Source organism: Aspergillus ibericus (genome assembly GCF_003184845.1).
Source record: "Aspergillus ibericus CBS 121593 unplaced genomic scaffold BO80scaffold_18, whole genome shotgun sequence".
NCBI lineage: Eukaryota > Fungi > Ascomycota > Eurotiomycetes > Eurotiales > Aspergillaceae > Aspergillus > Aspergillus ibericus.
The window spans coordinates 149,072-174,875 of record NW_020292116.1 but is presented as its reverse complement, the minus strand read 5'-3'; the positions used below and the strand labels follow the sequence as shown (position 1 = coordinate 174,875).

General features: G+C 53.5%; 12 protein-coding genes across 12 annotated transcripts; 9 read left to right on the top strand and 3 right to left on the bottom strand.

Annotated features, from left to right (window-relative positions):
• Positions 1 to 661: 661 nt before the first annotated feature.
• Positions 662 to 2,520, top strand: BO80DRAFT_424811 (carotenoid oxygenase family protein). Its single transcript, XM_025719373.1, has 5 exons — positions 662 to 949; positions 1,002 to 1,125; positions 1,180 to 1,556; positions 1,619 to 1,756; positions 1,806 to 2,520. Exons 1-5 carry the CDS (start codon positions 764 to 766, stop codon positions 2,478 to 2,480), a joined length of 1,500 nt encoding a protein of 499 aa, XP_025575565.1. The 5' UTR covers positions 662 to 763; the 3' UTR covers positions 2,481 to 2,520.
• Positions 2,521 to 2,651: 131 nt separating this feature from the next.
• BO80DRAFT_424810 (cytochrome P450) lies at positions 2,652 to 3,324 on the bottom strand. Its single transcript, XM_025719372.1, has one exon. The coding sequence runs from the start codon at positions 3,217 to 3,219 to the stop codon at positions 2,713 to 2,715; it is 507 nt and encodes a 168-aa protein (XP_025575564.1). The 5' UTR covers positions 3,220 to 3,324; the 3' UTR covers positions 2,652 to 2,712.
• Positions 3,325 to 4,214: 890 nt separating this feature from the next.
• Positions 4,215 to 4,720, top strand: BO80DRAFT_444682 (uncharacterized protein; the record flags this gene model as incomplete). The annotated part of the gene is made up of 3 exons (XM_025721446.1): positions 4,215 to 4,244; positions 4,303 to 4,381; positions 4,437 to 4,720. 3 exons carry the CDS (start codon positions 4,215 to 4,217, stop codon positions 4,718 to 4,720), a joined length of 393 nt encoding a protein of 130 aa, XP_025575563.1.
• A 219-nt stretch (positions 4,721 to 4,939) lies between these two features.
• BO80DRAFT_444681 (uncharacterized protein) lies at positions 4,940 to 5,366 on the bottom strand (the record flags this gene model as incomplete). The annotated part of the gene is made up of 3 exons (XM_025721445.1): positions 4,940 to 5,163; positions 5,214 to 5,280; positions 5,337 to 5,366. The coding sequence occupies 3 exons, from the start codon at positions 5,364 to 5,366 to the stop codon at positions 4,940 to 4,942; spliced, it is 321 nt and encodes a 106-aa protein (XP_025575562.1).
• Positions 5,367 to 7,241: 1,875 nt separating this feature from the next.
• BO80DRAFT_354758 (fungal specific transcription factor domain-containing protein) lies at positions 7,242 to 8,568 on the top strand (the record flags this gene model as incomplete). The annotated part of the gene is made up of 4 exons (XM_025715720.1): positions 7,242 to 7,384; positions 7,442 to 7,672; positions 7,734 to 8,085; positions 8,167 to 8,568. The coding sequence occupies 4 exons, from the start codon at positions 7,242 to 7,244 to the stop codon at positions 8,566 to 8,568; spliced, it is 1,128 nt and encodes a 375-aa protein (XP_025575561.1).
• A 93-nt stretch (positions 8,569 to 8,661) lies between these two features.
• Positions 8,662 to 10,715, bottom strand: BO80DRAFT_406199 (carboxylesterase). Its single transcript, XM_025717743.1, has 4 exons — positions 10,425 to 10,715; positions 10,120 to 10,355; positions 9,401 to 10,059; positions 8,662 to 9,345 (listed from the first exon to the last, which is right to left on the bottom strand). The coding sequence occupies exons 1-4, from the start codon at positions 10,682 to 10,684 to the stop codon at positions 8,680 to 8,682; spliced, it is 1,821 nt and encodes a 606-aa protein (XP_025575560.1). The 5' UTR covers positions 10,685 to 10,715; the 3' UTR covers positions 8,662 to 8,679.
• A 435-nt stretch (positions 10,716 to 11,150) lies between these two features.
• Positions 11,151 to 12,984, top strand: BO80DRAFT_354948 (sugar porter family MFS transporter; the record flags this gene model as incomplete). The annotated part of the gene is made up of 5 exons (XM_025715727.1): positions 11,151 to 11,268; positions 11,370 to 11,639; positions 11,714 to 12,169; positions 12,231 to 12,836; positions 12,902 to 12,984. The coding sequence occupies 5 exons, from the start codon at positions 11,151 to 11,153 to the stop codon at positions 12,982 to 12,984; spliced, it is 1,533 nt and encodes a 510-aa protein (XP_025575559.1).
• A 1,414-nt stretch (positions 12,985 to 14,398) lies between these two features.
• Positions 14,399 to 15,182, top strand: BO80DRAFT_338094 (cutinase family protein; the record flags this gene model as incomplete). Its single annotated transcript, XM_025715197.1, has 4 exons — positions 14,399 to 14,474; positions 14,521 to 14,606; positions 14,664 to 14,878; positions 14,936 to 15,182. Coding segments are annotated over 4 exons (624 nt in total), but the record flags the coding sequence as incomplete, so codon positions are not given.
• A 1,976-nt stretch (positions 15,183 to 17,158) lies between these two features.
• Positions 17,159 to 17,981, top strand: BO80DRAFT_63442 (uncharacterized protein). Its single transcript, XM_025724660.1, has one exon. The coding sequence runs from the start codon at positions 17,347 to 17,349 to the stop codon at positions 17,806 to 17,808; it is 462 nt and encodes a 153-aa protein (XP_025575557.1). The 5' UTR covers positions 17,159 to 17,346; the 3' UTR covers positions 17,809 to 17,981.
• Positions 17,982 to 19,190: 1,209 nt separating this feature from the next.
• On the top strand, positions 19,191 to 21,098 carry BO80DRAFT_63445 (carboxylesterase). The gene is made up of 2 exons (XM_025724661.1): positions 19,191 to 19,933; positions 19,986 to 21,098. The coding sequence occupies exons 1-2, from the start codon at positions 19,354 to 19,356 to the stop codon at positions 21,008 to 21,010; spliced, it is 1,605 nt and encodes a 534-aa protein (XP_025575556.1). The 5' UTR covers positions 19,191 to 19,353; the 3' UTR covers positions 21,011 to 21,098.
• Positions 21,099 to 21,885: 787 nt separating this feature from the next.
• On the top strand, positions 21,886 to 23,590 carry BO80DRAFT_406186 (uncharacterized protein; the record flags this gene model as incomplete). Its single annotated transcript, XM_025717742.1, has 9 exons — positions 21,886 to 21,912; positions 21,985 to 22,150; positions 22,221 to 22,273; positions 22,340 to 22,559; positions 22,613 to 22,663; positions 22,724 to 22,747; positions 22,798 to 22,905; positions 22,966 to 23,351; positions 23,412 to 23,590. The coding sequence occupies 8 exons, from the start codon at positions 21,886 to 21,888 to the stop codon at positions 23,346 to 23,348; spliced, it is 1,032 nt and encodes a 343-aa protein (XP_025575555.1). The 3' UTR covers positions 23,349 to 23,351; positions 23,412 to 23,590.
• Positions 23,591 to 23,803: 213 nt separating this feature from the next.
• BO80DRAFT_464501 (beta-lactamase family protein) lies at positions 23,804 to 25,547 on the top strand (the record flags this gene model as incomplete). Its single annotated transcript, XM_025722657.1, has 2 exons — positions 23,804 to 24,171; positions 24,226 to 25,547. 2 exons carry the CDS (start codon positions 23,804 to 23,806, stop codon positions 25,358 to 25,360), a joined length of 1,503 nt encoding a protein of 500 aa, XP_025575554.1. The 3' UTR covers positions 25,361 to 25,547.
• Between the last annotated feature and the right edge of the window lie 257 nt (positions 25,548 to 25,804).

Below are 25,804 nucleotides of genomic sequence, written 5' to 3'. Positions count from 1 at the left end.
CGAAAACAGTATTAGGTGCCATGAGATGGCCTGGAGTGACCGCCTACCATAGTCGTCCAACGCTCAGGTATAATGCCAGTAAGGAATCGGTCGAACAATACGTACTGTGATATTAAGAAATGCCATTGTCGATGATAAACATAGTGACACTTGAGGGCGGCCTGGGCCATAATGAAAAGCCAAAGTTGATACGGCGCACTTTTGCTCAGGTATGGTGTCAAAGAGAACCGTGCAAGCAGGAGGCCTGGTATTAAATGTTGAGACATGCCATATTTCTACCTTCTACGCCCGAGGCTAAGAAAGGGATATATTCCTTTTGGCCTACGTGGTTCTTGACATTAAATGATCACTCTGTCCTCAGGCCCCGCATCTCTGGGGGCGACGCATGCTTCTCCTTCGCAACTTGCAATCTCCGCTGAGTCATCCCACTTGGCCAGAGAGTGTTCCACCCTCCCTCTCTCCCTCCCTCCAACTTTCCATCATTTCATCGTGTCTCGGACCTGCGTGGTTCCGTGCAAAGGGATAGTCCCGCTGAGTCACTGGGCTATCAGATGATGTACTGATATCACAGGCACTATGGCAATCGAGGTGCCCGCTAAGCCGACTACCCATATATATCGCGGCACCCCCATAGTCAAGATGTGGACCTCAGATGCCTTCATGCACTACTACCTAGCTCTACCCCCACCTTAAACTGATACAAGTCCAACATATGAGCATCTTGTCTTCACTAAACGAGATACACCAGTCGACATCTTCCTCAATGACGGCTCCGAAGGTCCTCCACTTTCCCGATAGGCCGCAGTTTACGGCCTTTATGAAACCATGTCGTGTGGAGGGCGAGGTCCACAACCTAGAAGTCTACGGGGACATCCCAAGTGACATCGATGGCACATTCTTCCGGGTGATGCCTGATCCGCAGATGCCACCCTTCATCGAAGACGATCCGGTTCGAGGCTTCTTCCCGCCCTTGGTTGATGTCAATGTGTTAACAGCGGTAGTGGTTTAACGGGGATGGGAATATCAGTGCGTTTCGCATCAAGGATGGCACAGTGTCATGGCAACAACGATATGTCCGAACAGAAAAGTTCATTCGGGAGAGAGAGGCAGGAAAGGCCCTTCTTGGTATGTCACGCATGACATATGCCTCGTTGGTCCTCAGTGCTAACTGAATACCAGGAAAGTATCGCAACAAATTCACGGATGCGGTCCACTTCAAGATCCGCAGCACTGCCAACACGAACGTGGTCTACTTCAATGGGCAATTGCTGGCTTTGAAAGAGGACTCTCCTCCGTATGCGATGGATCCTCGTACCTTGGAGACGAAAGGATTGTACAACTTCGCAGGGCAGCTGCCGAGTGTGACCTTCACAGCACATCCCAAATTTGACCCCGATACTGGTGAAATGGTCTGTTTTGGTTATGAAGCCAAGGGTGACGGTACACCCGATATTTGCTACTACCAGGTCGGTTCAGACGGGATATTCTCGGATATCTGCTGGCTTGTGGCTCCAGTCTGTGCTATGATACATGATTTTGCAGTGATGGAGAACTGGGTAATGCCTTAAAATCCACTGCAGCCGCAGCTGAACCTGTTGCAACGTACTAATTTCTCTAGGTCCTCTTTCCCCTCATTCCACAATTATGCGACATTGATCGCCTCAAAGCCGGCGGAGAGCACTGGGAATGGAATCCCGAAACCCCTCTTTATATCGGGATTCTCCCTCGACGAGGCCCGAAATCCAGTGATGTCAAGGTAATTTCCAGTCAGACAAACCGTCCAACAACTAATTAACCATGTACAGTGGCTCCGATGGAACAACTCTTTCCCCGGCCATATACTCAACGCGTACGAGAACGAACAAGGCAACATCGTATTCGACCTAGGCATCAGCCAGCAGAACGTATTCTTCTGGTGGCCCGATAGCACCGGCTCTGCACCCGACCCCAGTACCATCATCTCCCAGTTAATGAGGTTCACCATCGACCCGCACACTACCAGCGAGATCCTATCTGACCCCGAGGTTCTCCACACCGGGAATAGCGAATTCTACAGAATAGATGATCGCTTCGCCACCAAACAGCATACACACTGTTTTTTCGACCTCATGGACCCTGCCCTCGGGACTGACTTCAAGACTATCAGCCCTCGTCTCGGCGGCGGGTACCCTCTATACAACGCTCTAGCACACCTGGATCTACGGACGGGAGAATCAGAGATTTACTTCCCTGGAAGGACCCATCTAGTCCAAGAGCCGGTATTTATTCCGAAAGCTGGATCCCCTGTCGAGGGAGACGGGTATCTCCTGGCTTTGGTCAACAATTACGATACCATGGCAAGCGAGTTGCATCTTCTTGACTTGAAGGACTTTGTCAGACCGAAGGCGATTATTAGCCTTCCTGTTCGGCTACGCCCGGGGCTACATGGGAATTGGGTAGATAGTAGGGATATATCTGCTGCGGATGCTGTATCTTCTTAGAGCTTTGACCTAGTTCTGGCGAACGTTGAGTGACTCTTGGGTGTTTTTCCTTACTCTAAATGGGCAACGGTTAAATGCCAACGACTAGGAGACAATCGAGGAGGCTGTAGAGCTTGTAACGAATGTCAATCAAGTACCCATATAATCCTCGAGAAACAGTACAAATATCCCGAAAAGAATAAACTTCATCCAGTCATGGCATTTCGTAAATAACCCCTCCCGCAGTGACATCCTATCCACCAATCTCCCTCCGCCAAATCTTTATCGGCATCTCTCCCAAAATGAGATTAAATGCTTCATATCGGTAGATACTCCACTCGGGCGACGGTAATGCAAATTCATACCGATGCACCACCGAAGCCAGCACGACCGTCTGCTCCAAGTAGGAAATGTTGCGCCCGAGACATCCTCGGGCACCAGTGGAGAACGGGATGAAGTACGGCTCCATGCGTTTGCGGGCTTCATCGTCAAGCCACCTCTCTGGTCGATACTCTTCGGGGTCTGGGAAGATCTCGGGGTCCCGATGCGCGGCGTAGATGGGCATCGAGACACTGGTGTCACCCGGGATCCACTGGCCCAGTATTTGTGCTCTCTCGGGTGGGGTTCGACGGGGTAGAGTAGCTGATGTGGGTGGAAGGATGCGGAGGGCTTCGTCGAGACAGGCGCGTAGGTAGGGGAGATTTAGTGCACATACGCTTGCTTCTGGAGCCAACCCATGTTTGATCTGGTGAAAAGGCATAGGACTGCTTCGGACGGGGTGTCGATCGAAAGCGAATTTGCGCGACCACGGGGCTGCACGATGACCCAGCCTTCTGGCAAGACTTACATGGGATGCCACCAGTACCTAAACTCCTCAATATTTGGTAATCGTGGCAAACATGGATCATGCCTTACAGCGAAGATGGCGGTCTGTTTGTGCGGCATTAGCATGGAGTCTTTGTTTCGTAGGCGAGTCGGCGACGTACCTCTGCAGCGGGCACAGGACTGCGACGATTGTAGTGTATGAGGCTTCATTTCGCGTTCCCAATGATAGAGGCTTGGCTATGACTGCAAAAGTTGTTGAGGAAGATCCAAAGCAAGAAGATGGGGGATGCGGAGAAGGAGGGGAGCTTGACCCGATTGGGCCAGCGCGATGCGGGGAAGCTGCCTGATTTGGAAGGCATCACAAGGCATCCAGGCTGCTACGCACTTCCTGTTATGTACTCGTTCCCAATATGAGATCAGGATTAAGTGAATGGTCATGACGTGGAGGAGTTTGAAGTTCGAATGAAGTACACGAGTTAACAGGCATTGATGCTTTTGAGGTGAGTGATACAGATAATTTGGCTTTCAATTGTACAGCGTGAGGTGATTTTGACTTTTTTGAGCTACAGATCTATAGCCCAAGCTATCGGCAGTAACCTGTGGTACATTTCAGGCCACAGTAATACACACAGTATGGATACTCTGTAGGAAGTGTCCACGTCTGTCATAGTTCGATGAAGAAAAGCCCAACCACCAGCTCCATTTACTGACTGGTACCAGGCCTGACTCCAGTCAGAAAACACAGACTAACACAAATCTCTGATACACATTCACTAATAAATCGAGTTCCTCTCATAGTATCCAGATCTCTCACCCTTCTCTCCAGCCACCCCCCACCCCTACTCTCCATATCGTCGTCCTACTTTATCCGCTTCGCTTCTAATCAATAAACTACAAATACTATATCACTCCAACTTTTTACCAGGCAAGATGTTCTGGACCGCCGAGGCGAACTCCAAGGTAAGCCAACTGACCCTACACGAGCTCTTGAGAGCAGATCCAGGACTGACCATCCCAGCTCTTTGTCGGTGTTTTGGACCAAATGCGCGGCAAGCTCAAGCTAGACTATGAGGCCCTCGCTGCTCACATGGGCTCCGGTACGTTATATCCTATCCACACGTACATCGATATACTCATTTCATATCCTACTAGATTGCACTGCCTGCGCTGTCGAGCAGCACATCGTCAAACTAAAACGCCAGGCGAATAGCTTCTCAGCCGGTGCCGCCAAGGGTGGTTCGAGCAACAAGTCAACCCCGACTGGCACCCCCAAGAAGCGCCAGCCAGACCGCACCTCATTGACCCCGATGAAGAAGGTTAAAGGGGATGATGCCTCTACCGCCTCCTCTATGGCAATCGGGCAGGATATTGTCCTCATCAAGAGCGAGCGTGAGCCTAAGATTGAGAGCAAGATCAAGATGGAACACCTGGCTTGATCATGGGAGCGAAGATTTTATGTATTGGGCGTGAGGCTCGCAGGAATTATGCTAGGCTTCGGTCCATTGAATTGACAGAATTATCTGAAATATGAGTGCCGAAAGCCATGTAGATACAGCGATGAATATGCTATCCCAATTATCCTCAGTACGAATACGGCCAGCCTCAAGGAGCCCCTATTCAACCAGTACTACAGCCTGAGTCGCCATTATCGCATCCTACTCTTCCTTGCTACCAAGAAGAGCATCATCCTCGTCATCCTCTTTCTCCTTCTTGACCTTCTTCGAAGTGCGTTTCTTGCGCGGAGTCGGAACAGCACTGTCATCACCTCCAGCACGTTTTCTACTCATGCTAAAAGTCATCGAGTTGCCCGACTTTGATCCCTTGCGAAACTTCTCGAGATGCTCTTTGATGGCGCGAGCAGTGGGCTTATCATCACCGACTATTGCTCTTATCAGTATCAATGCTCGTAGAAGAGAGAGATAGACATACGCCACGCCTCAGCGATCTTGTCCAGGTCTAGAGTAAGGTTCTGAGTCTCGAAAATCGTGCGCCAGAGCTGGCGGGAATGGAGTCAGTCTTGAATTGATTATACTGATGTTATGGGATGCGTACCACATGTTCATTCTCAAGGGTCCAGCGCATTATTAGAGACTGCGTTAAGCAAAACGGGGAATTAGAGGTAAAGTTTGTTGGAAGATAAAGATTATCAGACTTAGTTGCTAATGAGGAAGTAAGATCAAGATAAGGGGCTTATGTTACAAGTTTTAGAGATTTGATGTCGTCTGGAGGAAAGATTGCTCAAAGTAGGAAAACCAGTGATATGTAATTAACAGTAAGAGACTTAAATCCCAGTGCCATTCAGCTGAGTGACAAGGTAGTGACCATACAGTGAGGAATTCAAGAGTAAACAAGACTGAAGATTCACCAAGCAGGCACTCACAGACATGTTTGCCAGGTGACCTCAGCCGTCATTCACCAGACTAGTTCTAATCACATCATTCGGGTTGCCATGGTCGCATAACTATGTAACAAAAGGTTCTTTGGACATAAGAAGTAATTACTCTGTATGCCGTGCCGCTGCATGGTTTACTTCCATTAACCTCATTTGCCTGGCCTGTCCTGCTTTCCAGAATATACATCCAGTGCTTACTGTCTTTGGGCCGAGTTCCGGGGATGATGGTCTCAATGATGTCAACATACAGAGACTGACCATCACCCAGCTGGGATCTTTTGTGTAGTGATTGAGTCCTCGTACCAGTAGTTGGTCTGGCGTAAGGATCTGATTTTGGGAGGAAAACGATTACTGGGAAGGACGCCAGACCTACTCCGTACTACCGTATTTATCGCCCGGAAAAGTATCATATCCTACTAATTACCAGCATTGCGCAGATCGGTATTTAGAAAAAGATCTCAAAAATGAGCATGCAAGTAGTACCCATCATCGCATTCAAACCGATAACTATGAGCATGTACCTTGTCGAAATCATCACCTGGGTGGCCCCATGGACGAACTGATGTGGCCGTGCTTGACGGGCTGCGGCCGAGAGCAAAGGCGGCGAGGGCAGATTCTGCCTCCCCGACGCGGCTTCGGTTGGTTTTACCCACTTCCACCCACTCCGTACCATCAGTCATCAATCTCATGGCTGCGAACCCATGGCCACACTCCGGGCCGGAACGAGGTGCACCCAGACGCCAGAGCGAGGCAAAAACCGATGTTGCTTGCGACCAGTGCCATCGTCATAAGCTTAAGTGTTCCCCTCGGTCCCAAGGATGCGCTCGCTGCCACCGTACGTCTCTGTTTGCCGTGTCCCGCTTCCCGCTAAATTCCCCAGGACTAGGAATTCGGTGCACCTCAAGTCGCCCGATCAAGAAACGCGGAAGAAAACCCACTCGAAAGGATTCCACGCAATCGCCCCAGCCGTGGTCTGAACTAGGCTCAATGGTGCGGGCCATGTCACTTCGCTGATATTTCCCGAGGAGGTGTGCTGAAACGGAGTATAGCATGCGCCGGACTACCCTGTGCTAGACTGCCTTCGAGATCTTCACATTTTGACCTCAGATCAGGACCGGGATAGGTAAGTCCCTAGGTTACATCTTATGCCTCGGTATGCTTACCGTTAAAGCAGCTGTTCTGCGCATCAACTCCCGCGTATCGAGGCCTCTCGCCTACTGGAACATTTCTATGCGTCTCCCAACCAAGAATTCCATACTCTTCTCATTCGAAAGGGGAGGTTATTAGACCAGCGTGCCCCCAGGCCTACAATGCCAACACTACTGCTTTCAATCCTATGTACGCCTCCGAGGTACCCCGATTGACGGCCTCCGACGATCTCACGTGGCATAGGCGTTGCGTGTTTCATGCCATCAGCTGATCAATCACCAACACTATCGGGACTAAAAACAAAGGAACGTACCATTCAAGGGCGATATCTCCTGGACAAATTAATTCAGCACTTTCACCCTCGGACGTTGCCAGATACTGATCATGTGTTCGATGATGCTTTAACGGCATTTATTATGACGAGTATTGCCCCGAGCGACAAATCTGTGGAGTCGAGCCTACATTACTGGCTAATCTTCCTCAAATACATCGTTCAGAAATTGCACTTACACAGAGATGTGCCTGATCTTAGCGAAGATGACAAGGAGGAGAGAAGGAGGTGCGTTAGAGACAGAGACCGGATGTCCGGGTATTGTTAACAATGAATTCGTGGTAGGTTGTGGTGGGCAAGCTACATCATTGACCGGCATACGGCCTTGTCATTCAATGGACGTCCGCGCATCACAGACCATGAATGCCTTCTCCTTCCGACTCCACGCCCCGACGCAGTATGGAACCAATCCGGTCCGCTACTTCCTTGGTCCGACCGACGAAGTCAAAATAACACGATACTGAGCTATCATGTTCAGAGCCTGGATATGCTCGGTATCTTTCTTCCACTCTCAAGGTATATTGGCTTAACGATAAGCGCCGCTCTTTCGTTATTTGAGGGCTGAACCTAGGTGTAGAATCTTGGGCGAGATACTGGAATATCGCTTTCTCAGCGACCACTCGACTTTTAACTCAAGCCACGACTTTCTCACTGCGATCCAAAAGAATATAGTGCGCAATCTTGAGGTTTGGTGTCATTCATTTCTGTCCTTAGTGGGCTCAGACTTCTGCACAATTGCGGAGCCAGAATGCGAGTTCTCCCCAGCTCCAGAAATTCCGACGGTAGCCTACTATGGCTTTCACATGTATCATTGCATGTTCGTACTCCTGCATGGTCCTATGGATGTGGTGCGGATGTATCAGGATCTTGCCTGGCAGGCATCCTCGAAATTTCTCACGGCTGGGGAGCATGCTGTAGCCTGTGCCAATGTGAGTCTTCTTCAGTGCGCAGAATGCACAATATCGGGATTTTACTGGAAAAGACAGCAACTAACCTATTACCGGGATTAGATCGCACGGTACATCTTGCGGATCGATCCACAGCTATGCCTGATGTATAGATTCTTCGGAACCTACTTCTTGCAGTCATCGTTCATCTTCCTTATTCTAGCCCAAAAGTTGGGTCGGCAGTCCGACGACATGATTTTACGTAATTGCGCCATCAATCTCCAAGTCTTGGACATGTTCGTAGCAGCCACGAACATGGACTACCAGCGCACTTTTGCCAAGCTCCTGCGCCGGGCTCTGTCGTACAACCTAGGGGATTCTTCCGCAGGAAATGCTCCCGGCAATGGCCATCCCGTGGCCGAATACGTGGGCATGCCAGAACCATCGCTAGACCCGGAAATGCTTCTTTACCGGTGGGTCCCCGGCTATACGGGATTATGGATCAGTCCGATGGACCGAGAATAAGTTGGACGGAACACCGCCGACTCATCTCCGCAGCCCTCAACAGAATGGCAACATCCAAACCTACACTATCAGTTATACAGTCTCTATGTCCGTGAACTCGCTATTATAGATCTAGAAAACATGCCCAGAACCAGCCAATGCCTTTATGGCTTGTTGTGCAGAATGCCAGTGTTTCTCCAGCAGATCGAATCTGCGCAATCTCTCCGTCCAAGCTTGATCCGATTCCATATTCACTGTCGATGCAGTCCTGTCGCTCCCATAGACAATTGCATGGCCGGCCTGGCTACTGATCGATGGGGCCGCGATGAATCGGACCCAATCCTCTTGGATGCGCTCGACCAGGTCGGCATTGGTCACGGCGCCGGCAGCCAGGGCCTTGTCTGCAATCCGTAACGCATCCGCAAAGCAGTCATAAATATAAATCAAATCCACACAATGCTGTGCCAGTCCATACCTGGGCCCTGGAAATGGGTTGCCCACGCTCATGCGGTATGAGTGCACCGCTGTACGGTGACCCGTGCTTTCTGGATCCTTGGATTTGGATGCCTCCCAGCCCATCAATTCTTCCCTTGCACACTGCACTGGATATCCAAACTGTATATCTGTCAACAACTGGAGTACTCCTCTGTGCAGGTCTGACAGGGGCACATCTGGTTGGAGACCATAGGCTTGATAAACCCCGTCTAGAAATTCCGTCGATGTTACCTCGTCCGCTAAGCGTTCTTTAAGGTGTTGGAGATCTCTAATCTTGCCCACCTCGCCTAGGTGTAAGACACCCTATTCATTGTCAGCTTATTTAGGGGTAATCCATGACTGCAGTGGGCTTGCTGACCTCGACATCTGTATCACCAATCAAGACTTGTATGACTCCAGAATCTCGAGAGTGAGTATCCCGCGGGGATATCGTCTCGTCGCCACCAAGATGAATGCTCCAGCGACCGTTCGACTTTTGTGAGATGGTAAGGTCGTCAACCACGAGAGGGCAGACAATTGAGCCCAACTGGCCGGCTGCTCGCAAGATATCTGCCGCGGCGATGGTGGTCATAAACGCGACGCGGGATGAAGCGTCACCTGCCGGGGCTCCTGCCTGGCGACAGAAACCCTCCCATCGCGTGTCAGCGACTGCCATAGAGATGGGCCCGAGCACCCCCACAGCGCCGGACTGGATGATTCCGCGCTGGACTAAGGGCTCGCCTTTCCCCAGGATTGCTTCCAAAATGTGTGCATGAGACGAGCTTCCGCCCGCGGACTGCCCGCCAACAGTGATTCGGGTAGCATCGCCCCCAAAGGCCCCGATGTTCTGGCGCACCCAGAGGATGGCGGTTCGCTGATCACTCAGTCCAAAATTACAACCCTTTGGTTGACCTTCTGGTTGGGCTTGAATGATCTCCGACGAACCCGCAAATCCGAACATATTTAGGCGATAATTGATGGTGGCTACAATCATCGGGGTCTTCATCGCGACCGATTTCTTGACAAGTCGAGCCGGATCTATGACCATGTTAACCATTCTCGTCGTGGCTGACCTAGTAGTTCATGCCGAGTACTTACCCCACATAGGATCCGTGCCAGCACCGAAGCTATAAGCCCCGCCATGAACATAGACATAGACGGGTAGCTTAATGGAGTGAGCATCGAAACCAGCTGCCGCAAGGGCCGCAGCACTCGGTCTGGTGATGAAGAGGTTGAGGCAGTCAAATTCGGATTCCGCAACATCAGCCGGGAATTCTAGGTAAGACTGGAATTCATCGCTGTTGTTGGGCTCCTGTGGTTGAGGACAGCGCGGGCTGAAGCCCCGACTGTGGTTAGCAGAACTCACGGTAGGGATCAGTCGGCTACTCCTGGGATTGACTTACCCGTTCCGAGTGGCATCGAAGACATCCTGGGGCAGTCGATCACGGAGCACCGCATGCTGCCACCTCGCTGGTACTGTGCCATATGGGATCCCCCGAAATTCCTCAATTCCCGGAATAGCTGATTTCCGACCGATGACGCGTTGGAGCCGGGAGGGTGACGTCTGGGTCGGAACGGTGACGACCACGGGATCTGGCGCTGGCGAGGCAGGAGGCTGACTGGGATCCTCGGGCATTCGATGCTGACGCACTGCGGCGGCCATGATGTGAGTCTAGAAGGTAGGGAACAGGCGAAACAGTTGGGGTCGGAACACTGAACAGGCCTGTTTGGGGCGGCTAAGGATTTATACCTGTCGGGTTGCCCTCGTGGAGTCATCGATGCCGGCGCATGTTGCATCGTTCCAGTGAATCCCGACCCACTGACGCCAGAAGGCTATCTACCCCAGTCGCCCAATCAGCCCGCCCCTTCGGACCGCGCCGGTGAACTCTAGTCGGCCATTTGCGCCCGGGGCGTTCGGCCAATTCGAGCTTTTCGGCTGGGGATGCCTTCTCCGCAACCCCGGCTTTGGCCTGCGCAAAATCTGGGGAGTGTGGGATAAACTCATCTCCAAGCCGCTCTCGTATAAACTATAAAGGGCACCCCCAAGGACGAAGCATGCCTTTCCGTCTGCCTGTTTCCTCACTGCTTCATCGAGTCGTGCTTGGTTCTGCTTCCATACTTCTCACAACATGACGGCTCACACGTCGGCCGCCTCCGCCGCCCGGGCAGAATGGCGTGCCATTGCCATCTGCTTGTTCATTACGATTGCTGCTTTCCAATTCGGCTTTGACTCGTCCTACTATTCCGGTACGTAAGATGCTCTGCTCCTGTCCTTGTCTCCATGAGAACCGTGACTCGAGTCATCGTACTGGCGCATACACTGATCGTTTCTCTGCATCTTAATTCAGGCATCTTGGTCATGGAGCCCTTTATCAAGGCCTACGGACACTACGATAGTGCGACCGGCGGCTATATCCTCAGCTCGAGCATTCAATCTCTCACCACTAGCATCATCAATGTCGGCGAGCTCGTCGGAGCCGTTTCATCCTACCTGGTGGATGACAGAATCGGTCGCCGGGGCGGCTTGTTTGTTTCCAGTACATTCGTGGTCCTCGGAGTGGTCTTCCAGGTTGCCGCAGACAAACTCGCTCTGTTGATCATCGGGCGCCTTTTCCTCGGTACGTCTTCTATAATCCGGCCATTGTACCTAACGGTCTTCACTCTTTTGTCACTCTGACTGACTGGCGAACAGGATACGCGGTGGGGTTGATCTCGTGCTTGGTGCCTTTGTATGTAGCCGACTGCGCTCCAGCCAGGTTTCGTGGGGCCCTGGTGTCTCTCTACCAATTCGACGTCGGCCTCGGGCTGCTGCTTGGTGTCATCGTCGACAACGCCACCAAGAATCGAAACGACAGTGGTGCGTATCGGATCCCGATGGCAGTCCAGTTGGTATTCCCTGTCATCCTGGTCCCCGGCCTGATCTTGTTTGCCCCCGAGTCACCGCGCTGGCTCTTGACCAAGGGGAAGACCGAGCAAGCTCGTGCAGCTCTGCGTCGCTTGCACGGGAACAATCCCGATCTGATCGAAAGTGAGATCCTGCACATCTCGGGAATGATTGAGGAAGAGCGCCGCGTGGAGAGTTCGTGGCGGGATCTACTTCGTTGGACTCCTGATGGTCGCAAAGCATATCTGGGGATGGCGCTACAGGGTAAGATGATCTGAACTCTTTACTTGCATTGCACAATCCGTGTTAATGTGTCTCTCTCTAGCATGGCAGCAAGCATCCGGTATCAACTTCATTACAAGCTACGGAATTGTTTTCTTCACTGCCATCGGGATGACAAATACCTTCCTCATCCAGATGGGCCTCTACCTGGTCCCTATGCCAGCGGTATGGCTCAACCAATACTGCGTGGAGCGTTTTGGCCGTCGTCCCATGCTGCTACTCTCCTGCATCCTAGTCGCGGTGGTGCTGTTGATCGTCGGCGGAGCAGGAACTGCAGACCACAAAACCATGGCTCTAGACCGAACGATCGTAGCAATGGTGTACATCTTCATGATCGTCTACAATCTCTCCCTAGGACCGGCCGTCTGGGTCGTGACCTCCGAGATTTCCACCGGCCCAAACCGCAGCAAACTCATGGCCACATCGACCGGCACCAACTGGTTCTGCAGCTGGATGGTGACCTTCACTTTCCCGTATCTCTTTGATTCCGATGCAGCCGGCCTCAGCGCCCGAGTCGGGTTTATCTACGGTAGCTTGATGGTCGCGGCTGCTGTCTGGGTCTTCTTCCTGCTGCCCGAGACGTCAGGTCGGACGCTAGAGGAGATCCAGATCCTGTTCCAGAATGGTGTATCAGCATGGAAATTCAAATGTACGCACCCACAACCTCCTTATTTACTTTGGTTGAGATGATCAGCTAACCAATTGTCTGTCCAGCGTACGATATCACGGAATTATCGGGGTCATCTGCGATCGAGGAAAAGAAAGAAGCACATGCAACAGAAGTGGAGGAAGTCTAGAGAGAAGGCCTAACCTTCTATCTTCTATTTTAAAGACTCCACTCCTGTATATCTAGACATAATAGCACATTTAGCAATCTATAGCCTGCTCTAGACCAATACCAAGCATGTGATGCGAAGGCGCATACCTGCCGTCCTGCCTCTTCCAACTGAACACGAACAATCGATCCCATCATCAGCTGGTAGAAGGTCACACTGGTGAAAGTGGGACGAATATCGAATTAGAATATCTACATCGACCATTAGAAGTTAAAGTCTACCTTGCCTCTTTCATATGGGGAGGAGGCCAAGTGTACTCGAGTGGTGTTGGCGACACCGTGACATGTGGCCATCCCATTGCGACGAGGTTGGGAGGGGCAGAACCTTATGGTACGGGGTGAGTGTCGATGTGTTGTTCCTCTCACACAGTCGAAAGTTCATATAGTGAAGACCTCGCACTGGGAACTGGACATCTGTAAAAGAAATACCGACCGTTGGGCTTCCAGTATCGTAGGGAAGTGCTTTGAATCCGCTCTACACTAGGACTAGTCGAAGTCAGAGTCATTAGACACCGAGCTAGGCCTGTCCCTAATTGGGGGAGTGCGGAGGATCAGCACAGGCTACAAAGCCATAACGCACGGTAGATCAAAGCCCATGACAGTCCGGAGTAATGTATTCTCGTATGTGCACAGATTTGTGCAACCCATCGAGTGTGCAGAGTCATGTCGTATTGCGTCATGGCCAGATGATGTGCCATCCGCGCCGAGTTATATTTACCCTCCCTACACGAGTAGCTGGGTTAGATTAATGCCATTACGCTCGTCTCGACGTCTTGAGACCCTGACCCCAATCCGAGCATTGGAGCAGTTCTTCCGAGGTTGTGGTGAAGATCGGTCGGCTGATCAGCTGTCTGAATTTTGGGCCCGGGGCGCGTTGTTTATATGAAACCTATAGGCTTTCAACCAAGACAGGTCCATGACCCCAAGGATTCTCGAAGACGGCAGGGCTGTCTCCAAGTGATGAACCATGCATGGTATCTGAGTGGACGACCCAAAAACATGGCCGGGATGTGAAACACGCCGTTGGTGGCCGATACAATAAACTACCCGCTCTCCCGCATATGCCCATTTTCAGGGTCTTTCCAGGGTCTTCTCAGGGTCCAAACCCCTGGTTCCCACACACGCCTTGACCCGTGATTTGAAAAGGTTGGATCAACTTACCCTGCTCTATACCAGCGGCTGGTGCCTGAAACAGCATACGGCGAAACCCGAGTTTTTTTTTTTTTTTTTCCTCGGCCTCGGCGCACAAATACCTTAGCACGGTGATCTGTCCGGTTTCAGTGGGAGATGTCCAGAAGATAAATTCTAGCCATGCTGCCCATGAGCAGCATGGTTGCCTGCATAAACCATCCACAGCATCAAGTCACTCACACACCATGCACCTCCCACTCTTCCTTCTTGGCCTCGCGGGCCTTGCCGCGGCGACTCCTATGGGGCTCGCGGAACGCCAGTGTAAGTGCTTCTTGTTTGTCCGCTATTTCCCAAGCTAACAGATTAGTTTCCGATGGCAATGAACTGCGCCAAGGCTCTTGCAAGCCCATCATCTTTATCTTTGCCCGGGCGTCTACCGAGCCTGGCTTGCTCGTAAGGAACCGCTGCGTCCAAATTTTCTCTAAAGCAAGGACTGACAAGAGCTTAAAGGGTATCTCCACTGGTCCTGCAGTCTGTAACAACCTGAAAATGGCCAAGGCCGGCCAGGTCCTCTGCCAGGGCGTGGGACCTGCCTACACGGCAGATCTCATGTCCAATGCTCTACCTGACAACACTTCCCCTGCGGCAATCAGCGAATCCGAGAGTCTCTTCAAGCTGGCTGCTTCCAAGTGCCCAGACAGTCAAATCCTGGCGGGTGGATATAGGTCAGCTCCCGAACTTTGCTTGGACACCCATAGAGAGCACCACTAATTTTCCAACAGTCAGGGAACAGCGGTTATGGATGACTCCATCAAGCAACTCCCAGATGACGTCAAGGACAAGATCAAGGGTGTCGTGCTGTTTGGATACACCCGAAATGCTCAGGAGCATGGCCAGATTGGTAACTTCCCCAAGGACAAGGTCAAGATCTACTGTGCCGCAGGTGATATGGTCTGCGATGGCACTCTCCTTGTCCTGCCTGCCCATTTCAGCTATATCATGAACACAGGCGAGGCCGCTCAGTGGCTAGAGTCCAAGCTTGGTGACACCTCCACTTCCTCGCAGACGTCTTCCTCCTCGAGCACGTCGTCAGGGGATTCCTCCTCGGAGTCCTCATCGGCGGCCGGACTCGGTGGCTTGAGCGGGCTTAGTGGCCTGAGCGGCCTGAGTGGATTGAGCGGGCTGGGTGGCTCTTCCAGCTCCGGTGACTCATCCAGCTCCAGCGGCCTTTCCTCTTTGTCGTCGTTCCTGTGAGGAACTAAGATTTCTTCCTTCAGAACGATAGAGACGGACACCAAGCATGAATGGAAGGAATCAGATCATTCAAGCCTGTTGTGTGGTGTGCAGCTGTCATAATCTTACTCTTTGGGTGCTGTGTGACGACTTGACTTTAATTGCCCGCCTTCGCCCTCAGGTTCGAGGGTCAAGTCATTTGGATGGATCTTGGACTTGGGACCATTCAGTGGGTACGGCTATCCGAACCACCCTTGGTCTTTTCAATCTGCCTGTATCCTCCAGGCTTCTGTTTTATTTCACAAATCCCTGGCTGGATTATATGTTATTTTCTCAAGTATTCCTTCCTTAATCAACTCTGGCCTCCCCCGTTGGCCCTTCGCCAGGGTAAACGTGACTGGCGAGTGAATAAATCGGAATGCTATTCTTCCATTGTGGATTAGCGATTGTCATCGTGTGCCCGTAATCTGGATATAGCTTCTGCATTTAATGTCCATTTATTACCGTAATATGACAGACGCTGTAGACTGGGATGTCTATTGTGCACAACCCTTGAACACATCTTTCAACCGTCATAGCTATCGGCACTGAGCAAATTGTCTTCCTGCTACCCTGGCTTGCTTTCTCTTTTTTGGAGGCGTTCAAAGATCTCTTGCTTGCCGTAGGACACCGCAACTCCATCAGCGTTATATTAATTCGCGTATCTTCAACGGCGCACAAGGCACACAAACATTCAGGGGAAAGAAAGGAGGGAAATGAAGGAATACAACACCACAATCGAACAAGGGGCGGGAAACTGAAGGTAACAGCCCACCACAGCGGTTCGTTGTTTATGGTCCCCTAGAGAAGAATGCAGAACCAGTTCCATCGAATAGAGGATCGAGTCCAGGTGTTTCTGATTATTCCACGAAGACCACCACGGCACCTCGTACTTCCCAACTAGGCGTAGTAATCCAATCCCTCGCCTTTACCCATTCCTGAAACAGTGTTATAAATTCGAGCAAAGTTATTGTCTGGCTCGAGTAGATCTAAGGACAGGTATGTCAGCCGTCGGAGGAGGTGGATTTGCCAGTTCTGAGTGGCATACCCCCAGAATAGGTATCCACCTGAGCAGGCCGAGAGTTCACCGGTTATGAGCAGCACGTTGAAATCGAGCCGGCTTCGAGACGAACGAATTGGATAAAAGCAGGTAGCTGATACGATAGAGATTCAATTGAAGTCGTTAGAGTTGATCAGGTACGCAGTGGGCAGAGACCATTGCTGGAGCGATCACAGCGGGTCGCCGGGGTCGGGGATCGGCACCAGCGTCGGGAGCACCCACCAAGACGAAGACATCCTCCTCAGTGCCGGCGATAGAGGATATGGGGGGGGGGGGGGGGAAATTGAGGCGGATGAGCGAGGTGACAGTGGGAGGAGATCGCAGTAAGCAATCAGAGGGTCCATGTGGTTATATAGCCAGCAGGATTCTGACTCACCTCTAGCCTGAGATCCCTGCCCGTCGAGAGACCTCAGGCAAACGTCCTCTGCCATGCATAATTTGTAGCAGGGGTTCTCACACACCCCGGACACAGCTGTGCCGGCGTTGGAAGCATGGATGTCATGGGCTGGAGAAAAGCAGCGGCCATCGGAGGTTGGTGGAGGACACATCGCCTTCGTTCGATAGGAAATGGACGGCGCCCAACCAGGCTAGCAGCCAGTCTCAATATTAATGCCTGAGGCAGGCAGGCGCATTGGCTTTGCTGCCTGGCAAATCTGGCATCGACGTTCAGGCCGCCCGTATCTACATTACAGTTTACAAAGTAGTTCGACTGTCCGAAATTGGTCCTCCTGTCCATACACTGCCACGGCAGATCTTAACAAAATTCAACCAGTTCGTAGTATCCGACCTTCCTCTCAACATATGTACTCTATATACCTTCTCTGAAGCTTGCGAAGCCCACCCCATCCCGGTCAATCACAGATGCATCAGCAGACGTTATGGTTTTGCTCTGGCATTCAGCAATACGTCCGGACTGTTGTGTGGGTTGGACCTGGTGCCTGGACAGTCGTATGCCGTTGCCATGTAGACCAGCATGAGTGGGTGATCTTGCCTGAGTACCTGTTCGACCATTGGCCTCAGAAGTTGCAGCGTATCGCACTCATGCCCAAACCCACCCTGCTACATGATGAATATCACCATCGAGAAACCTCCCTAACGGTGTGGTCAGGTGCATCGTTCCATCGTCTAGATTGGCGATATGATAATCTGTTCCTGGAGCCGTTCCAGGGGGAGCCTATCCGACATGCCGTTGGTTCTTTTCCAGCTTCGAGCATCTCTGGTTCGTTGGAAGGACACTTCACGAGGCTTCGCCTCTTGCCCGCATGGAGGACGCCCACGCTTTGCATTGCACTCCCACTACCTCTTTCGCAACTTACAATATAGATAACGGACGACCCGCGGTTGAGCACAGCTGGGGTGATGATGAGGTCATGAGAGATGGTCGCCGCTCACCAGCTAGTTATCACCGGCTTCATCGAGTCATGCAGTCCCACCAATTCTGGTAAATTCTCACCGGTTGGACTAGTATCACCGGTAGTTGATCCAATCCCAACGAGGAGAGGTGGTGCTTGCCGGGTGCCGGATCGGGTATGTTTGACGAGCGGCGCGGACCCTCGGGGAGTAGCCTGGGTTCGGTTATCGCCATCAGCTTGGCGCCCAGTGACAGCCTGGTTCATCGGGCCAGCTGGTCCGTGGATGGATGACGAGATAAGCTCGAGTCGATATTTGTCACGGTATCTCCTCGTTCCCCAATGATTGGAATTGAAGTTGCCCGTTGTTGATGCAGTGGAGTGGAGCGCTCGAATACGAGGCTATATATATACCTCGGCCCACATGGCGATAGAATTCCACTTGTCGCGTGGCATTTTTTGAAGAGGGGCGCCCAAGGACCCGATAAATCTCGAAGGGAACATTGGAAGGTGAGTGTGTGAAGTTGTAGTAGCGGTAGGTGTAGTGGTAGTTGTAGTGGTAGTCGTGGTGGTGGGAATCCCGACCAGGCACCACGTGAGCCGAATTCCTCATCTCTTCATCTCCCTCAAGCATTCCTCTCCCATCTCTCCCGGATCTTCTGCTATCTTCCGATCACCGTGACGAGCCAGCCTCCGGATCGGGAAGCGCCTCGGAGGGACTGGATCCGGACTACGGAGGCGTTGCCATTTGAATTTCTTCAGTGTTCTAGCGCTACTGCATGCGCGTGGTTAAGCTTTGTTAGCCAATCCTGGCGCCAACGCTGTTCTGCCGGGTTTCTCTGCCCCTCTCTCGGCGTCACCACCTGCAGAATTTGCCGCCAAGATTATAACCACCCTGTTGATACTAGGTTGACCCCATCTACCCCTGATGATGCTCTACACTAATCACCGGTCCTCCGAACCTACCTGACACCTGTGTGTATCCCGTGGAGGTCTAACAAAGGCAAGCTCTGTTTGCCCCCATTTTCAAACTACCGAAACGAGGCTCTCCTGGCTGACTGTCTCTGTTCTCCTCCATTCTAGGCAACAAGATGGCATGACTGGATGGGGCCGCCATGAGAATCGATAGTCTCGCTACTTCGTCGCCTCCGATGCCAAGCTCTGTCCACCACGTGGGAAGGGGTGGCACCATGTAGGGGTCTCCGCTGGATGGGGACACGGTTATTGGCCTCGTCTCGCATCGACCTCGGGTCTGGATGCACTGCAGCACGGCTAGCTTGTTAGTAGCCCCTTAGTCTCCAACCGGTGGAGTGGTGGCAGTCCGCGGAAAATCGAACGGAACGGCGGTGTGGTGGGGATCTAACCTTCCATTCATCTAACCAACCGTCGGTTCGGAGCAAATTCCACCTTCCGGGCGCGGCACACCCGCGATCTGTTTAAATACTTCCCCCCGTCGGGGTTCTTGACGCCATGGTTGGTCTTGAACTCGTCCTTCTCTCTTCCTCTATATTTCTACACCATGGGTCTGCTGCGCACGTCTGCTGATCGCTCCTGGGGCCTGACCGCCACCGCCATGGCCTTGGTCGGTGCCGTCAATGCGACGGCCCCGTCCGTCACCATCGACCAGGGCATCGTCCGCGGCTTCGAGCAGAACGACACCCATGTCTTCCTGGGCGTCCCGTTTGCTGAGACCACGGCCGGCGAGAACCGCTGGAAGGCGCCCCAGGCTTTGTCCTCGTTCGTCGACGGAGAATTCAATGCCACAGCCTACGGCCCCTCTTGCGCCCAGGCCATGTCCGGCACCGCTATCACTGCCCAGAGCGAGGACTGCCTCAGCCTGAACATCTGGACTCCACTCGAAGGCACCGACCTTCCTGTGTTTGTGTATGTCTATGGCGGTGCCATGGTCACCGGCGGCAGCAGCAACGCTCAGTGGCAGGGCTACAACTTCGCCCGCAAGGATGTCATCTACGTCAACCTCAACTACCGCGAGAGCATTTATGCCTCGCCCAACTCCCCCGAGCTCGAGGGCCAGGTGCAGAACTTTGGCATTCTTGATGTGGAGTTGGCTGTGCAGTGGGTGTATGACAACATTGAAGGTCGGTCTCTTATTTCTACCTCCGGGCAATCCGTCGCTAATCCACCCCGCAGCCTTCGGTGGCAACAAGTCGCGCATTGTGCTGGGCGGCCACTCCTCTGGTGGTGTGCACGTCGACCACTACCTCTGGACCCACCCTGACACCTTCCTGGCCGGTGCCATTGAGATGTCGGCCAATGCCGAGTCCGGCCCGGCCTATGCCCCGGCCGGAGTGGCCCTGACCCAGGTCGTCGAGGACATGGTGGATGCCGGTGTGACGCTCGGCTGTGATGCTAGCAACTTCACCCTGGACTGCCTGCGCCAGGCGGATACCTACGATTTCCAGACCACCTACTTCAACTCGACCTCCAACACCTGGTTCTCCCCCAACATCGACAACATCACCCGCTTCTCCAACTATACCGAGCGCTTCGCCCAGGGCGACTACCCGAAGTCGCTGCCCCTGATTGTTGGTAACTCCGACCAGGAGGGCCGTCTTTTCGCCTACGCCTACGCGTCCGAGAACACCAACTTCACCTCGTGGATCCACACATTCGACGCCGATGTTGCCTGGGTTCCGTCCGAGGAGCTGCTGGATGCGTATGACATCGCCGACTATTCGTCCGTCTCTTTCATGAGCGGCGCCTGCTACGGCGATGCCCGCTTCCTGTGCTCGACCGACTACCTCGTGGATATGCGCTCGAGCGAGCAGCCCACCTGGATCTACCGCTGGTTCGGTAACTACTCGAACGTGCTGGGCGTCGCCGATATTGGCCCCTCTCACGGCAGTGAGGTGCCCTTCTTCCACGGCGGCAACGAGTGCTTTTCCAAGTTGAGCGACGTGACCACGGCGGAGCAGGAGCTCGCCGACTACATGAACGACTGGTTTGTGGCCTGGATCAAGGATCCCAGTGCCGGCCCCGGATGGTCCCAGGCCCAGCCTGTCAACGGCCCCCTGGCCCGCCTGGGTGTGCCGGGCAACGAGCTCGCGATCGAGACGAGCACGACGGGCACCTACAACGGGCGGTGCCAGGCCGTGTACAAGCCCAACTTCCCCAAGTACCCGGTGGTGCAGAACCCCGTGCTGCTGGACTCGTAGGGGCTCGACTAGGACGAAAAAGTTAGTAGTTAGTACATAATTAGGTGTGCACGCGGGGCACGAATTACTCCGGGACCAATGCCGAAAGTCAGTTTGTTTTCTTTTACGTATGTGTGCGATGACTGGTGAATTTCATCGTATGACCTAATGTAAATGGGAAATTAGTATGTTTTAAATTAAGCCCCATGGTGGCTCTCCTTGGCCGGTGATAATAGCCAGCGCCCTGGCCAGTTGCGGAGGGATTCTGCTGGCCGGGTCTTCCAGAACCCCGGAACGTTTCTGGTAGCGTCGATGCTAACGCGATAGTGTGCCCTGGGTGGCCACATCGTGCGATATTGTCGTGCAGGATGCAGGAACGTGACGCTGGTGCAACGCGGACGATGGCCGAAGGAAGACCGGCTGCTCCGGGTCGGTGGGGGGGCAGCCTTAAGCGCGGCCGCACCAAGCGGGGCCTCGCTCCGCCGAGGTTTTGCCTGCTCGGCAATGAGCGTCCTCCCAGTGGAGTCCCCCAAGACCATTATCGATTTTAGAGCCCTGGGACCCAGGGAATGCTGCAGGAAAGCCCTTTGCAGCTCAGATCATGGTGCTGGTTACCCCGTCGAGAAGGTGGCAGAGTCCAGGAACCTCGCGGTCCTGGCCGACATGCCTTGGTTCTGGTTGACCTAAACTCAATCTTTGGCCTTTTTAGCACCAAGCCACGACGAACACCACCCTACCGAGGATTTTTGCACGGCCAGGAGAACCTGCCTCCTGGTGTCCGACGGTTGTATTTATCCTGAGCTGCAGGAACCTCTTCCCCACGTTGTCCGACATGACTGCTCGCTCCTGCACGTCCCTGCCGTTGTGACTGCTGGGACAATCGCGTGTCCATCGTCATGGCTCGTCCGGATTTTGGTCAAGTGGTATGGACCCTGCTGCGTCTTCAATCTGAGCGCAGGCAGTTTGCTAATAGTTTTTGTCGTTGCTCGTCCTAGGTGGCCTGGTACATTTGCACGGTGGTTGCGTGTCTCTTCCTCGTGGGTCGACTGATTGTCCGCTGGCGACTCCTCAAGAAGCTCTATCTCGATGATTGTTTCGTCGTGGCGGCGGCGTTGTGCCTGATTGGCGACCTGGCCATCCAGCACTACATGTTCAACCTGGGTTTGGCTCTCCGTCTCGATACCTGCTGGTGATCCGTGCGACTCTAACCACCCGTATTTTCCCCCCACAGGCATGTCAGAGATGGTCAACACGACCAAGGCCGAGAAGATCAGCATGCAAAAGGTCAGTTTTGGATCTGCACCCAAGCATCCACTCCGCACGCACACTGACTCCATTCTCCCCGGACAGATGATCATCCCCGGGTCCACCTTGTATGTCACCTCGCTGTGGTTGATCAAGGCCAGCATGGTGTTGTTCTACAAGCGTCTCGCCGACCGCACCAAGTACCAGACCATCTATAACATCACCCTCGGGGTTCTGGCTGCCGCCTGGCTGGTGCTGTTCTTCGACATCGTCTTCAAGTGCTATCCCCCCGACCGCCAGTGGAAGAGTATTGATGATCCGACGTGTGAGTAGACGGACTGTTGGAAAATCCGATATCAGGTGCTGACCGGCCGGCAGTGGAGTGCTCTGCGACCCAGTCGACGATCAACTACTGGCTCACGATTCTATGTGCGTGCCCCCGGTCCCCCTCGCCGTTGGCGGTTGACCTTGTGCTAATAGTCCCTGCAGTCAACATCTTCAGCGATGTCTTCAGTAAGCGATATCCAGGCTTGCAGACTCATTCCACCCCGCTAACTGCCCAGTCATTTGTCTACCCATCTCCCAGGTCGCCCGGCTCAAGATGCCCCGGAAGCAAAAGCTCGGAGTCATCTCGGTCTTCCTGCTGGGTGTCATTGTCGTCATCACGAGCAGTCCGTCTTCCCTCGATCTCTTGCATTCTGGCCTTTTCGAATCGAAGCTAACTGGAGCAGTCATCCGGGCCATCTACTCGTCCCTCAACCTGCAGATGATTACCTGCACGGTGTCGATGATCGAGACGGCCATCGCCATCATCGCGTCCTGCCTGCCCGTGTTGCGGACGCTGGTGTTTGGTTCCCACTCCCGCACCGGCACGTATAGCGGCCGCCGGGGGTACGAGCTGTCCGGCTCCGGGCCCGCGGGGCTGGCCAGCAAGCAACACACGACGGTGTCGGTGTCACATACGGGTCAGGGGGACTTGTCGCGACATGACTCGGAAGACGAGCTGGTGAAGGCGGCTGGACGCCCATCGACGGATGATCCCAATGCCGGGATCTCGGTGACGCGGGAGTATTTCGTGCATGAGGGAGCGATGGAGGGGGCTGGATTGCGGTAGGAGGGAAAATAATGAGTGTACACCCACGATATAATGGTTGAGATCTGCCTCACCGATCCATAATCTATTTCTTATGTTGCTATGTTCCTTCCTGCAGGTCGGTCATCACTGGGCCAGCGACCTGCACGGCCCACCTCAGTAATGCTCACTCGTCACTCTGCCAGTCACCGTCACGACAATAGCCACCATCCCGGTGGAGATGCATGCTATGGCTTACGTGCCGCGTATTGAGCATGAGAGCGAGGCGACAAAAAGTGCGGTGAACGGGAGGGATCTGCGGGAGATGAAATCCGGGGCCGATCTCGAGGCGGGGTCCTAATCGGGGGGGGGCCTGACCGGATGGCGTGTCAGCTTGCCAGCCTGACGGCTTCATCCCCCGCAACGACTCCATCGTCCCCATCTCTCGAATCTCCCCCAATCCGTCCACCCCCCATCCCACATTCCACATCCTGTCAATGGATTACTTCCGCTCGCCACAATTGGCCGCCCGCGTGGAGGAGCTCATGGCCGAGCACCATGTGCCCGGCCTCGCTCTCGCCATTGTCCACCACGATCGAATCGCCTCAGCCGGCTACGGCCACGCCTGCCTCCATCCGCCCACGCCATGCACCCCCGACACCCTCTTCGATATCGCCTCCGCCTCCAAGTCGCTGACGGCCGCCGCTGTCGCCCTGCTGGTCGACGATGACCAGTCCTATCCCGAGGTGCAGTATACCACCCCCATGTCCCACCTGCTGCCCGACGACTTTGTCATGCCGGACGACGGCTACACCCAAGGCGTCACTGTCGAGGATGTCCTCTCCCACCGGACCGGCATGCCGGGGTAGGTGTCTCCCTCCGTCAGCCTAGTCGGAGGCATCCTGGCTGACCAAGCCAGTCACGACCTCTCCTACATGAGTCCGCGCGCCAGCCAGCCAGATGATGCCCGGTCGGTCACGCGAAACTTACGCAATCTGCCCGTGGCCGCCCCCATCCGATCCAAATACATGTATTGCAACATGATGTACACGGTGGCCACCCACCTGGTCGAGCAAAAAACCGGCCAGCGCTTTGCCAATTACCTGGAGGACCGCTTCTTCCGGCCGCTGGGTATGACCTCCACGACCCTGCAACCCCAGCGTGCGCGAGACCGCGGACTCGGAGATCGCATTGCCATGGGGTATAGCTGGCAGGCAGACGATCAGAACTACCATGGCTTCCCCTCCCCGGACTGTCCCGAGGCTCAAGGCGCTGGCTCCATCCTGACCAGCGTAAATGACTACATCAAATGGGTTCAGGCCATGATTGGCCGCCACGGCCCTATCACCGACACCGTCTACAAGGGTCTCATTCTCCCTCGAATCATCACTGACCCCACCTCAGAGCATCTGGACCCATTGACCTCGCCGACGTTATATGCCGCCGGCTGGGAGGTCCGTTACTACCGGGGCCACCTGATCGTCAGTCACGACGGCGCCATCTCCGGCTTCGGAACCACGCATTTCTTCCTCCCCGAGTATAACTTTGGTGGGGTCATCTTTGGCAACTCAGAGGCCGGGAACCCGGTGGCAGACATCTTAGCCCGTGAGCTCGTTGATGAGGTGCTGCAGGTGCCTGCCGGAGACCGGCCGGACTGGAACAGCATCGTGTTTGCGGAGTGGACGAGAAGCGACGATCCTGGCGAGGAGGAACTACGACAGAAGCTGTGCCCTGATGCCGAGCAATCACAGCCTCAGGAACTGCCGCTCAGCGCGTATACCGGCGAGTACCAACACCCGGGGTACCATACTCTGACGGTGGCGGTGAAAGACGATCAGCTGTTCATTGATGCCACGGATCGGTCTTTCGGGTTCACCCTCACGTTGGACCATGTCTGTGATCAAAGCAAGTACATTGCCCATCTCAGTGACTTTCAAGAAGGCGGGGATGTTCCCTTCCTGGCGGAATTTGAACTGGAAAATGACCGGGCTGTCCGGTTGGGACTAGACCTGGAAGTCGACCTGGAAGGCTTGGTCTGGTTCGACAGGGTGTAACTGTACATATCTATATATCGTTGTCATCCTATCGCCATAAGCATATAGTACCTAGTTTCCTATTTGCTAGCGCTGCGATTTCTATGGCCTGTTCCAATATCCGCTGAAGATCATCCTACCCGGCGTGCTAGTTAGATTCCAGTAATTCTCATCTGAAATCCGTTACCAATACCGCGTCCAAGTGCGCAGACACCTTGATTTCCACCTTTGGCTTCCGCTGATAAGGCTCAGGGACTTGTCATATCAGGCGTTCTTATCGCACGCCTTTCAATTTTTATCACCGGGTCGACCCAAGAGTATGGTATATTTTTGTGCCATAGATGATGATAGGCAGCATCACCCATATTTAACTACTAGTCAAGAGCCTTGAATTCCTTGGAGTATTGCGTCATTTCATTCAAATTTGCACTTTCTTCTTTTATCTTCCTGACATTAAATATTACA

Excerpts from the sequence above, each read along its gene's own strand:
- BO80DRAFT_424811 (XM_025719373.1), top strand. The coding sequence starts at position 764 with ATGACGGCTCCGAAGGTCCTCCACTTTCCCGATAGGCCGCAGTTTACG. Across the intron at positions 950-1,001 it reads CCTTCATCGAAGACGATCCG|TGGTTTAACGGGGATGGGAA; the intron begins GTTCGAGGCTTC and ends TAACAGCGGTAG. Across the intron at positions 1,557-1,618 it reads TTGCAGTGATGGAGAACTGG|GTCCTCTTTCCCCTCATTCC; the intron begins GTAATGCCTTAA and ends TAATTTCTCTAG.
- BO80DRAFT_424810 (XM_025719372.1), bottom strand. The coding sequence starts at position 3,219 with ATGCCTTTTCACCAGATCAAACATGGGTTGGCTCCAGAAGCAAGCGTA.
- BO80DRAFT_406199 (XM_025717743.1), bottom strand. The coding sequence starts at position 10,684 with ATGGCCGCCGCAGTGCGTCAGCATCGAATGCCCGAGGATCCCAGTCAG. Across the intron at positions 10,356-10,424 it reads TTCGATGCCACTCGGAACGG|CCCGCGCTGTCCTCAACCAC; the intron begins GTAAGTCAATCC and ends TCGGGGCTTCAG. Across the intron at positions 9,346-9,400 it reads TTGGTGATACAGATGTCGAG|GGTGTCTTACACCTAGGCGA; the intron begins GTCAGCAAGCCC and ends GACAATGAATAG.
- BO80DRAFT_63442 (XM_025724660.1), top strand. The coding sequence starts at position 17,347 with ATGCATCAGCAGACGTTATGGTTTTGCTCTGGCATTCAGCAATACGTC.
- BO80DRAFT_63445 (XM_025724661.1), top strand. The coding sequence starts at position 19,354 with ATGGGTCTGCTGCGCACGTCTGCTGATCGCTCCTGGGGCCTGACCGCC. Across the intron at positions 19,934-19,985 it reads GGTGTATGACAACATTGAAG|CCTTCGGTGGCAACAAGTCG; the intron begins GTCGGTCTCTTA and ends TCCACCCCGCAG.